Genomic DNA, 12175 nt, shown 5'->3' on the forward strand with positions numbered 1-12175 from the left:
GAAACTTCACAGGACTAACGACCCAGTTCCTTCAACAAATAAACTGCAAAGAGGGGAAACTTATACATTAAAAGACACTTAAGATGTAGATCAAATGCAATGTATGGACTTTGATTTTGGATCTTGATTTTAACTAACTACAAACCAACTGTCAAACAAAAAATATGAAACAATCAGGGAAACTTAAACTTTAAACTTTTTCTAATCTAAAAAATATTTTAATGAAATAATTTTAATGAATTAAAGAATTATCATTAATTTTTGGGAGGGCGCCTGGGTGGCTCAGTTGGTTAGATGTCTGACTCTTGATCTCAGCTCAGGTCTTGATCTCAGGGTTGTGAGCTCTGAGCTAAGCATGGAGTCTGCTCGAAATTCTCTCTCCCTCTCCCTTTGCCCCTCCCCTGGCTCATGCAAACTGTCTCTCTCTCACTAAAATAAATAAATCTTAAAAAAAAAAAAGAAAAGAAGAAAGTCTCTCAAAACTGAAGGATGCAAATCCTCAGATGAAAGGTCCTGCACAGAGGCCAAACGTCAGAGATCAAACACTTTTTCCCCATGCAAGGAGAAAAAGTTTAAGCTATCTGTCCTTTTTTTTTTATTAGTAAGATTTTATTTATTTGAGAGAGAGTACGAGAGAGCACAAGCAAGGGGAGCTGCAGAGGGAGAGGGAGAAGCAGGCTCCCCACTAAGCAGGGAGCCCAACGCAGGATCCCAGGACCCCACCACCCTGGGATCATGACCTGAGCCGAGGGGAGGGACAGACACTTAACTGACCAAACCACCCAGGCACCCCTAAGCTATCTCATTCTTGAGAAGTTACAGGAAAACTGGATGTTGTCAAAATTAAAAATAGTTGTGTTTCAAAGGACACCATCAAGAAAGTGAAAAGACGACTCACTGAATGGGAGAAAATACTGGCAAATCTATTAAAACACATATCTAGATTATATTTTAAAAAAATTCTTACTACACAGTAATAAAAAAACCCAATTTTAAAATGGACAAAGGATATGAATAGACATTTCTCAAAAAAAAGTACATAAATGGTCCATAAGCACATTATAAGATGTTCAGTATCGGGGCACCTGGGTGGCTCAGTCATTAAGCGTCTGCCTTCAGCTCAGGTCATGATCCCAGAGTCTTGGGATTGAGCCCCACATCGGGCTCCCTGCTCAGCAGGAAGCCTGCTTCTCCCTCTCCCACTCCCCCTGCTTGTGTTCCCTCTCTCGCTATCTCTGTCAAATAAATAAAATCTTTAAAAAAAAAAAAAAAACAAGGGGTGCCTGGGTGGCTCAGTCGTTGGGCGTCTGCCTTCAGCTTGGGTCGTGGTCCTGGGATCAAGTCCCGCATCGGGCTCCCTGCTCTGTGAGGAGCCTGCTTCTCCCTCTCCCACTCCCCGTGCTTGTGTTCCCTCTCTCACTGTGTCTCTCTCTGTCAAATAAATGAAAATCTTAAAAAAAAAAAATGTTCAATATCATTAGCCATCAGGGAAATGCAAATCAAATCCCAATGAGATAACCATTAGGATGGCTACAATCAAAAAGAAAGAAAGATTGGGGCACCTGGCTGGCTCAGAGGAACAGGCAACTCTTGATCTCAAGGTCGTGAGTCTGAGCTTGAGTGTAGAGATTACTTCAAAAATTAAACTTAAAAAAAAAAAGACAAAGATAATAACAAGTGTTGGTGAGGATGTAGAGAAAGTGAAACCCTCAGACACTGCTGGTGATAATGTAAAATGGTGCAGCCACTTTGGAAAACTGGCAATTCCTTAAAAAGATAAATATAGTTACCATTTGACCCAGCAGTTCCATTCCTAGGTACATAGCCAAGAGAACTTAAAACAAATGTCTATATAAAAACTTGTATATGAATGTTCACAGCAACATTATTAATAATAGCCAAAAAAGTGAAAGCCCAAATGTCCACCAACTCATGGATGGACAAAATATGGTATATCCACACAATGAAATATCATGCAACCATAAAAAGAAATGCACTACTATTACATGTTAAAACATGGATGCATACTGCCGCATGCTAGGTGAAAGAAGCCAATCACACAGGACCATGTATCATGATTCCATTTATATGAAATGTCCAGAACAGATAAACCTATAGAGTCACAAAGTAAATGCCTGACGACTAGGGCTGGAAGGATTGAAGGGAAATGGGGAGTGACTCCTAACGTTAAGGGTTTCTTTTCAGGGTGATGAAAATGTTCTAAAATTGATTTTGGTGATGGTTGCATAACTGAATATATTAAAAACCACTGAAGACTTTCAATTGGTCAATTGTATTCTATATGAATTACATTGCAATAAAGCTGTTAAAGAAAGAAAAGGAGGAGGAAGTAGAAGCAGTAGTTATTAAAGGAAAATGTATCCCCAAAACCAAGGAAGCAAACAGAGGGGAAAAAAAGGAACGCAGGCAACAGCAAATTCAATATAAGAGAATAGCAAAAAGCAAATCCCAGGATAGATGTGAAAATAAGTTTCTGGGGGCGCCTGGGTGGCTCAGTTGGTTAAGCGACTGCCTTGGGCTCAGGTCATGATCCTGGAGTCCCTGGATCGAGTCCCGCATCAGACTCCCTGCTCGGCAGGGAGTCTGCTTCTCCCTCTGACCCTCCCCCCTCTCATGTGCTCTCTCTCTCATCCTCTCTCAAATAAAGTTTTTTAAAAAAAAGTTTCTGGATTAGAACTGAGTACAGCAGGCACAGAACCACCAGATCAGAACAGAGGAAGATCTCCAGGAAAAAGATGAAATGGACAGTTTTGAGAGTAATTTTGCAAAAAAATTAGATAAGCATATGAGAAATGCTGATGCATTCAGGAAAAAAAAAATTTAACGACCTGTGCATGAGTACTAGGCAAATGAGAAAATAAGATATTCATTTTCATTCCTGAGAGACAGAGAGAGAGGCAGAGGGAGAAGCAGGCTCCCAAGGAGCAGGGAGCCCGATGCGGGACTCGATCCCAGGACCCTGGGATCATGACCTGAGCCGAAGCCAGACGCTTAACCATCTGAGCCACCCAGGCGCCCAAGATATTCATTTTCAGAAAAAAAAAAAAAAGGGATGTACAAGAAAGAACAGTTGCAGTACTCTACTTGGTACAGCTGTGAAATGTTATATAACACCGACCACTTATCTTCCACGGATAACAGTCAACACTTTATGTGTAAAATTAAAAAATCAGGAAATATCGCCCATAAGGATATATACTTCCAACTTATAAATAAGATCAGGAGAAACTGCTAGCAGAATGGAAATTATAATTGGGACGTGGGCTATTTTCTATTTTTTTTTTAAAGATTTTATTTATTTATTTGACAGAGAGAGAGACAGCGAGAGAGGAGGGCACACAAGCAGGGGGAGTGGGAGAGGGAGAAGCAGGCTCCCCGAGGAGCAGAGAGCCCGATGCAGGGCTCGATCCCAGGACCCTGGGATCATGACCTGAGCCGAAGGCAGACGTTTAACGACTGAGCCACCCAGGCGCCCCTCTATTATAAGCTTTTAATATTGGTTTTTAAAGTCATGTATGTTAACTTGAAAAATTAAGTAACTTCTTAAGGAAGTTTCCACAGGGGGCACCTGGGTGGCTCAGGTCATGATCTCGAGCCCCGCATCGGGCTCCCTGTTCAGGGGGGAGCCTGCTCCTTCTGCTTATGCTCTTTCTCTCTCTGTCAAATAAGTAAATAAAATCTTACCAAAAAAAAGTTTCTATAGTACTTTGCAGCTGCTAACAATGACTGAGAAATCAATGATCCTCCTAACGAAAAACAAGGAAAGACCTAAATTTATATCTTAAGCACCCAAAACAGTTTCAACTACTTCTTCCAGGAAGCCTTCCCTGACACCTCCAAGCCTCATACTTCCATGGCACTTGGGCGGGCACCATGAGATCTAAAACGAATAAATTAAAAAAACAAACAAAAAAAAACACTTATTGGCGGGTACTCTCTGTCAGGTATAGATAGTACTAAGCATTCTTCATTCATAACCTGCCTTTTAACAGCCACCCAAACAGGTGGTAGCCATTTCATTTTACAGACGAAATACCTAATTGAGGTCATTAGCCAAGAGGTAGGGCCGGACTGGTACTCAGGTCCCTAACACCATTCGTTCAAATATTTACTATGCTTCTCCACAGGCTGACAAGAAACCTGAACTGCCTCCCATGAGATAGTAAGGAAGCATTTATCTCCCGCTGCCGGTGAGGCTTCACTGTTGTTGATCTGCTGGGCCCTCTGCGTTCAGATGAGGTCCACCAGGTTTGTGCACACTAGCCCCGGGCCTGGCCACGCAGCAGGGATCTAGAAACTCCTGATTCGGATCCGCGCATGCAAATGAGCCTTGCAAGGATGCAGGCACCGGCGCTCGCCTGCAGCGCACCAGACGCGCGGGAGGAAACGGCGCTCGGAGCCCAGGCGACTAGAAGCGACGGGAAGCAGCACCCGGCAAGAAGGACGCAAGGACCGCGCTGGGCGAGGAAGGCGGGCTCCGAAAGTCCTGCGCACTCTCTTCACACCTCTTCCACTCCCAGATCACAGTCGGTGGATAGGAAGCATCGCCTGCACTCCTAGAGAGGGAAGCGGAGGCCCCAAGAGGAGAGTCCACAGGGACGTGCGCTCGCCGCTGGACTCCAAACCGAGGAGGCCGAGCCACTCAGAGGCTGGAGACGATGCGACCAGGCCTCATACCTGACAAGCCGAACACTCCGGCCTCGCGAACTCCCAGCCGGAGTGGGCAGCCGCGGCCCGCGCTCCTCGGCCCCGCGGAGCCCACAACCTCCTCAGCGCTTCCCGCGTCTCTGCACACGAGTCCCGCGCCGGCCCCGCCCCTGTCTCCACGGCGACGCGGCGTGCGTGTACCACGTCCCTCCAGGGACTCTGGAGTTCGCGCAGCCTCAGTCCGAGAGGTGACACGCCTCCTTGTGGCAGCCGCGGGGCACCGGCAAAGCTGTGTTGGCCCCAAAGTGCGCGGATGAATACGACGTCTGTGCAAACTCAAGGAGGGCTCGCGGACTCGGCCCAGTCGCTTCTCAGAGCTCAGAGCTTAGACAAGAGTAGGAGTTATTTCGAATCGGATTTCCGAGCTACGCCTCACGCGGCAAGGACTAGGGATGAGACCCACGCGGACGAAGGTTCTTCCCCCCCACTGCCAGGCTCCCGCGTGAGCCTCTCTAGCTCTTGGTTCTCCATGGTTCCCAGCCGGTGCGAGCCAGCCCCTAAGTAGTAGGGCGCGCGCATGCGTGGACCAGGGAGGTTGTCAATCTGAAGGCCAAGGGAGGTGTTCCGCGGCCCCCGATTTTAAAGTATCCCAGGCTGGGATCTTCTCTGAACCATTCCTTAAAAAAATGTAGTTAAGCACTAATTGTTAGTAAATAGTCGTTAAGTTTTTTTTAAAGAACTCTGATCATCTTTTAAAAATAGGAGTAAGGGAAGGTAGGTGGGCCATTTTCATATGCTTTTCTCCTCTTTGTAAAACATTTGAAAGCACATGAGATTTTTGGTGGAGAGAGCAAAGGCTAGCATTATGTACTTAAATGCTTGGAAGATTTTATATTGCAAATATGAGGTAAAATACTTGCTGGGTGTCCTGGGATTAAAATCACACAGGTCGTTTGCATTTTTGCTCTATTTTCTACATATGCTAATTTGTTACTAAAAAACAGGTGTTTAAAAGAAGTTCCACTTTAGCAGGACACGGGAACCAATCTTTTAGGGATGACTAATTTAGTGAGTTTCAAATTAACACTAATATTTACTAACTGTAAAATTAGTCTTAGAAGTACTTTATGCTTTCTAGATGATTTGCTGACGCTTTATTCCCGTCATGTACCTCTACTACCATCAACTTTGACTAATTTAGGAAGGGATGAAAGGCATTTTCGAGTTATTAATGCAAATAATTATTCCTGTCAGGAAAGATTAGAACAGTATAGAGTAACAACAGCTAGTGGAGCAGCACTTACTCAGTTGGCTCTGTTGTTAAGTACTGCACTTACTCTGTTGTAAGTACTCTGTTGTAAGTACTGGCTCTGGTGTAAAGCACCAGAAAGGGTAGAGGCTCTGCAAAGAATTTGTGTGGTCTTCCAAAAGTCCCTTAATTTCTTTATAGTCCTTAACCTGAGTACATTATGCCACACACCTGTGAAACTGTTTTAACTCTTTCTTAGAACCAGGGATTACCCTTAGAGCAAGAAAAACTGAACAGGAAAACGCATTTAGAGAGGCACTGTCTAGTTGAGTAATCCCAACTTTCTGAGATTAGGCTGCTTTAAAAATTACTAGGTTTCTAGCATTTTCATTTGCTTCTCTACTGCTCTTGGACTGCTCATTTCCCCCAACTGACTGAACTTTTGAGTCCCAAACTTTGAACAACTGAACCTAAACTCTTTCAAATATTTAGTAAAGAACAAGAGTAAATAACTTCTTATTCTCTCAAGGAGCCTTCTCATACAGGTATTTTAAAAATTCATTAATTGCAAAAAGGGGCATTTACAATTACAAACTATCATTCTTACCGAATATTCAAAAGCTACAATTAAACAAGGATTTGCAAGCATCTAGGTTTTGCACAACACAGGTGACCCTCCCTTAGTAAATTATTACCTTTATTCCCAGGTACTAATTTGCATCTCATTTCACAAGGACAAATTGAGAGTCTCAGAGATAAGTGAGGTGAGACCAAGGTTCTACAAGATACTAAAGGAGAGCTTGGTGGAAGAGTACATCCCAACTAGGATAGATTAGCTCCAGGTCAGGCGTCTACCATGGTAGCTACAATGCCTTGAGCAGATTTTATGTGTATGTGGTAATTTTAAAATATGTCCACAAATTCTTTGACACGTCTACATAAAAGTAGTCTAAGTCCCCTCCCCTTAGTGACTTAATAGAATACGGCATGTGGCAGAACACTGAATGACTCTGAGGCTGGGTTAGAAAAGGCAGTTCAGCAACTGGCTGCCCACAGAATCCTGCCACCATGTTGTGAGAAAAGCTCAGGCCACAGAGAGGGCATGTATAAACGTTCCAGTCAACAGCTCCAGGAACCCCAGCCGACAGCCACCACCAAGCACCAAATATGTGAGTAAGCGAACCATTAAATGGAGCAGAAACCAGGTGTCTTGGGTGCAAAATAAATATTGAGTTAAGCCACTGAGTTTTCGGGTAGTTTATTACACAGGAATAGATTACTAGGACAATGTTAGTATCTCTAATTCCTGAAAAGTAGGTACTGCTATCCTTTTTTGACAAAGGAGTAAACAGGTCCAGAAAAACGAAATGACTGGCTCAGGTTTCACACCTACTGGCAGAACCAGAATATAAGAACTTCAAAGAATGGGCCTTCTTCATTATGCCCGATAGCAAAAGGATTATACCATTATCCTCAACCTTAGGAAGAACCTGATTCCAAAAGCAGCTTGATTTCTAAAATATTAAGACGAGCATTGTTTGATTACCTACAATGTGCCTCTGAATAGGCTTAAAAAAAAAAGCAGCTTTACGGAGGTTGTGTAAGGCTTTTTACCCAACTTATCCTTTTTAATATTGATAACAGCCCCTGTGAGATGGGTTATCATCTTTCCAATTTTATTGATTAGAAAACCAAGGCTAAGGATAAAGAAATGGCCTAACCCCAGCCTGTAGGGTGTGGCAGAACTGGGATGCAAACTCCGGCCCAATCTGCAAGTGTTTCCCTCTGCCTCTTGCCTACAAAGATAGTTAACACGTTTTATTAAAAAAAAAAAAAAAAGAAACATTTTATTCAGTATTACAGACGAAAAGAAAAATGTTTTCATAATTTTCTCGGTTGCCAAGACTCATAGGAAGGGAACTTGGCGATCACTCAATGCCCAATCCCCTTATTTTACAAGTGAAGTTCAAAGTAGGCCCCTTCAAAGAAATGGAAGTTTCACTACCCTTTAGCGAGAAAAACTGCGTTTCCCTCTACGCCCATGTAACATTTTACATCAACCCCGGGCGGTCGCACACGACAGAAATTGAGGCTGGGGATATTCCTGCAGACCAGGCTCACATGTGATCTCCGTCAAACCTTTATGGATGGCTCCTCCCCAGCACGGCAATTACTCTCATTTCTCAGAGTAGGAAAATTATGTTTGCATTGCTGTGCACCCATTTGCCAGAGTCTCGCCACTTGTACTATGCGCTTCACATTCGCCGTCTCATTTTCACCCAAACACACTCGCACTTCCCCTTCCCGTGCAGGCTTGTAAAGACTCGGGTTATAGGCGGGGGGGAACCTTTCAATGAATCTGTCAGTCGCCTTTAGCTCAATCAAAAGCAATGGTGGCAAGTTTGTTAATGCAACAACACAATCACATAAATTTATAGAGAGGAGCCATTTTAGAAAGAAGGAAGAAAAAGGGCTTTGCCCAACAGTACACCACTAATGAAAAACCTGAGATTCGAGCCCACAAACGCCAGGCTCAAAAGCCCCCAGGTTCGCCTCAGACTGCCACCGCCGAAACCCCACAGTTCGCCGCCGTCGCGAACCGTGCGAATGCAGCAGTCGTCGCGCTCCCAAGTCGCACCAGGACGCGGACCCCGGACCCGGACAGCGCTGGGACCACCGCCTCCCAGGGAGAGATGGCAGGCGCGGACTGCAGGCTCCAAGCACCGCCCGCCCCTTTCCGCTCCGCCCCGCCCCGAAGCGCTCGTGGGAACGCAGCGTCCTCCCGAAGGCTGCCCAGGACGACCGCCTGCGCATACCGGGAAAGACTTCCGCCGCCGCTGCCCCAGCCCCCTCCCCGCCGTCGCCATCTCCTCCCCGCCTCCGCCTCCCCGCCTCCGGGCGCACGCTGGGGCCGGCGCCCGGGGAGCGCGCCGCAATGTTTCTCTTTTCCGCCCGGCACCGCCGCGGCCACCTCACATCCGGGCGCGCAGTGGCGAAGGCGGTGCTGGGGCCCGGGTGCGTGGAGGGAGTTATTAAGGGGGAGGGGGCCTGGGAGGAGGGGCGGAGGGCTGGGCTGTGGTTACGGCGGCTGAAGAGAGACAGTCCAAACGGGTGGGGGGGCGAGAGCGAAGGCCTCGCGGAGCAGCCCTCGGACCGGCGCGGGCGGCGGGGAGGGGAGCGGCGGCCGAGGCAAAGGGCCGCCGAGCGGCGGAGGCACCGAGTAAGGGCCCGGCGGCAGCGGGAGCCGGGGCGCCTCGCGCCAAGGGCCGCAAGGAGGGCAGGAGCGCGGGCGCGCTGCTCCTGGGGTCGCGTGCGTGAGCGCGAGCGCCGGGGGGCGCGCGGGGGGCGGGCAGGGGCGCGAGGCCAGCCGGGCGGCCGGCGGGCAGCAGGCAGGCAGGCAGGCGGGCGGGCGGGCTGGCGGGGCCCGAGCCGCCGGGCCGGGGCGGACGGCGGCGGCCCTGCGCCGGCTCCAGTTAGAGCGGCTGGGCCGGGGGATTCGGCCTCCCCGCTCCCTCCAGCCCGCCTCCCCTCCGTGAGTACAGTCCCCGCCCTTCCTCCAAAGGAGGCCGCTGGGCCGGGGCCTGCGCGAGAGGCCGGGGGTTGGGGTCGCGGCCCCGAGCCGAGTTTCGGAGCTGGAGCCGGCGTTCGCCCCTTCCTTGCCACGGGCACCCCTGACATGGCCACAGGTGCCGCCGGTCGGGTGAGGGGCGCTCGGGCCTCAGCCCCTGGCCTCTGGATAACAAGGGGCAGCTGGCGCCGTCCATTGGCAAGTGACAGGCACTTTACCACAGTCCGACTTCCCGGATCCCCAACCCCAACCAGTCTCCTACCTGCCCCCACTCGGGAAACTTCCCCACTACTGTCTGAATGGTCCTCATGGGTGGCAGTGACTAATTTTGGTTTCTTTTTGTCTTAAAGCTGCTTAAAGGCTGTGCCCTGATATGGGTACCTTCCCCTTAGGCTTTCCTTAGCCTTTTGATTCTTAGAGCACTTTACTAGAAGAGATAAAGTACCAGTCATTCTATTTCCAAATGGGTTCTGGTTTTGTTGGGCGAGGTTTTGTTTTTTAAAGGTAGTCGTTTAAGAAATAAGAGTTTCAGTGTTTTAAACGGTCAAGACTTCTGAAAATGTATTGTTCCCCATGACAGTTTTGCTGATTTATCTTCCAGGTGCAAAGAATTGTAGACCAAGGAGCCATGGATAGGAGAAGTTTGGGTGAAACAGAAAATGGAGATGCTTTCCTTGACTTGAAGAAGCAGCCAACCTCCAAATCCCCCCATCGCTATACAAAAGTAAGCATTGTTACTAATGAAATAGTGTTTCTTTATAGGTGGGGAGATAGTAACATTGTGTAGGTATTTCATTAGTATTATCTAAAGTGAGAGTCTCGTTCTGACTATATAGACAGAATATTAACTAGATTTAATAAAGCATTGCTTTGAACTTTTTTCTGCAAGTGTGAATATGCAGTTTAAACTAGAACTTGCTTCTAATTCTCTTTTGGGTAGAGGAAATATTGGCTCATATGGCATATGAATTTGTGGATCAGCATATGTTGGCACACATGTTCTATAACAACTGTGTGTAACTGGTATGTTACTGATTTGATGCTCTAGAGTAAGGATTCCAGTTCCGGCATGCAAATCACTCAAGGTCCTGTACTTAAGCTCTTGCTTCAGTATCTTATTGGTCTCTTGATGTTTCTGAAGGGGTTAACAGGACTCATTGAGATGTGAATTCATTTCTCATTCCCTGAAATGTATTGGGCAGAGTACAAAAAAGTGTTCTTGGGACGGTTGATGAGAAGAGTCATGTTCTAGTTGGTCCCATCTCTGTTTCCTAAGTATGGACCCAGTCAGGTGTTCTGATGTGGTATTGTCCTTGACTTTCCAGAATACTGACTGGCTAATATTTGAAGTCAGGCCTTGTTTATGTACTAGGGCCACTACTCAGACCCACTTGATAAAGTATCTAGTGCTGTCAGAGGAATATTCATTTTTAGCATAAAAAAAGAACTGATGGCATTTTATTCAGATTTGGTCTTCACAAATGTGGTTTTTCCTCAAACCTGAGAGTACTTGAATAACTTTCACAGCTTAAATTCATTACCTAAAATGTTGACAGGTGAATTCTGAATGGAGAAAAGCTTATTCAATGAAGGGGAACTAACTTGAACTGCTTTCTTAAGCTTATGTGATTTCAATTCTCCTAGCACTTTTATTCAGAAAAGTATTCTACTTGTAGAGTCCACACAGAGAGGCTTTTGCATCACTTTCACACTGATCAGAGGATGGGATGTATATGTCATCTTTATGTATATCCGTATTTAGGCTTAAGTCATTTTGGGGGAAGGTAGTCTTTCTTAGGCTAGAATTTGTGTGTAAAGATTAAGAAGCTCAATATTGCCCATTTGCCCATTTTTGATAGTCTAGTCTCAGAATTCTGTCATACTTAGATAAATGTGCCTCAAAGAAATGATTAAGAAAAGCATTTTTTAGATTAGTGACAGTGGAGTTTAGATTTAATGGTCTTCTTTACCAACTTTAGTTGGAGATTGGTTTACGGTCCACTCCATTAGAGAAGATTTAGTTAATGTCAGTTTTGGGATCATGTTTAGGTAGTGCTTGGGTAGTGATTTCATATATACGTGTTTCTCACACTCTAGTAATGTAGTACTTGAGGCAAACTAAGCCTTCCTCTTTGAAGAAAGCTTGAAACAATCCTGTGTTCTGAGAACTATAATAAATGGTCTTTTGCACAACTGGAATAATACTTGAGCCATCCTATTCCTTACCTCCATATTGAGATCAAATTATTGGTGTAAATAAAACATTTAGTAATGTTTCTGCCACTTCAAGTTCATGGGCTAGAAAGTTTAGAAGCAGGAGAAGGAAATTGTTCTCTGATTTTTGTAAGTTATGTGTTTTATAAAAACTGGTAAACATAGGATGTTTACTACAAGATCAAAAAAACACATTCACCAGATGAGAGGGCTTCTTAAACTTTGACCTTTCTTAGTTTAGCATTCATTCGTTTTATGAGATAATGTTAATACTCTGTTCAGAATTATAGGGTTTTTTCCATGAGAGTGGAGGAGTCCAGGAGTTTGGCCTAGTGCTTTTCAGGGTAACATCAGAGTCACCTGTGGGTTATGGCATTCTTTAGTCCAGCTTCCTAAACGTTGATATGTTTGGTGATTACCAATAAACCCTTGTAAAATGTGAATTCTGGTTGTTAGGTCACGAGTGGGTTTCAAAA

General features: G+C 45.8%; 2 protein-coding genes across 6 annotated transcripts in view; one reads left to right on the plus strand and one right to left on the minus strand.

Moving 5' to 3' along the window:
* The window catches only part of SFI1 (SFI1 centrin binding protein), a 94207-nt gene extending 89317 nt beyond the window's left edge, over nt 1-4890 (minus strand). Inside the window, exon 1 of one of the 2 annotated variants that reach the window (XM_028124710.2) lies at nt 4699-4890. The gene's annotated coding sequence lies outside the window, so the exon portion shown is untranslated. Of the gene's footprint in view, nt 1-4057; nt 4676-4698 lie in introns of those variants that run through there. The other variant, XM_088019288.1, reaches the window with a different exon arrangement.
* Nucleotides 4891-9016: 4126 nt separating this feature from the next.
* Nucleotides 9017-12175, plus strand: part of EIF4ENIF1 (eukaryotic translation initiation factor 4E nuclear import factor 1) — a 44799-nt gene continuing 41640 nt past the window's right edge. For 2 of the 4 annotated variants that reach the window (XM_028124724.2, XM_028124725.2), the window contains exons 1-2: nt 9057-9137; nt 10087-10209. In XM_028124724.2, coding sequence (XP_027980525.1) covers nt 10114-10209 — 96 coding nt within the window. In that variant the 5' untranslated portion in view covers nt 9057-9137; nt 10087-10113. Of the gene's footprint in view, nt 9138-9430; nt 9450-10086; nt 10210-12175 lie in introns of those variants that run through there. The other 2 variants (XM_028124721.2, XM_028124722.1) reach the window with 2 other exon arrangements.

The sequence above is a fragment of the Eumetopias jubatus genome, unplaced genomic scaffold (genome assembly GCF_037043125.1).
Source record: "Eumetopias jubatus isolate StellerSeaLion01/CBP00866 unplaced genomic scaffold, mEumJub1_p1.0 scaffold_16, whole genome shotgun sequence".
Taxonomy (NCBI): domain Eukaryota; kingdom Metazoa; phylum Chordata; class Mammalia; order Carnivora; family Otariidae; genus Eumetopias; species Eumetopias jubatus.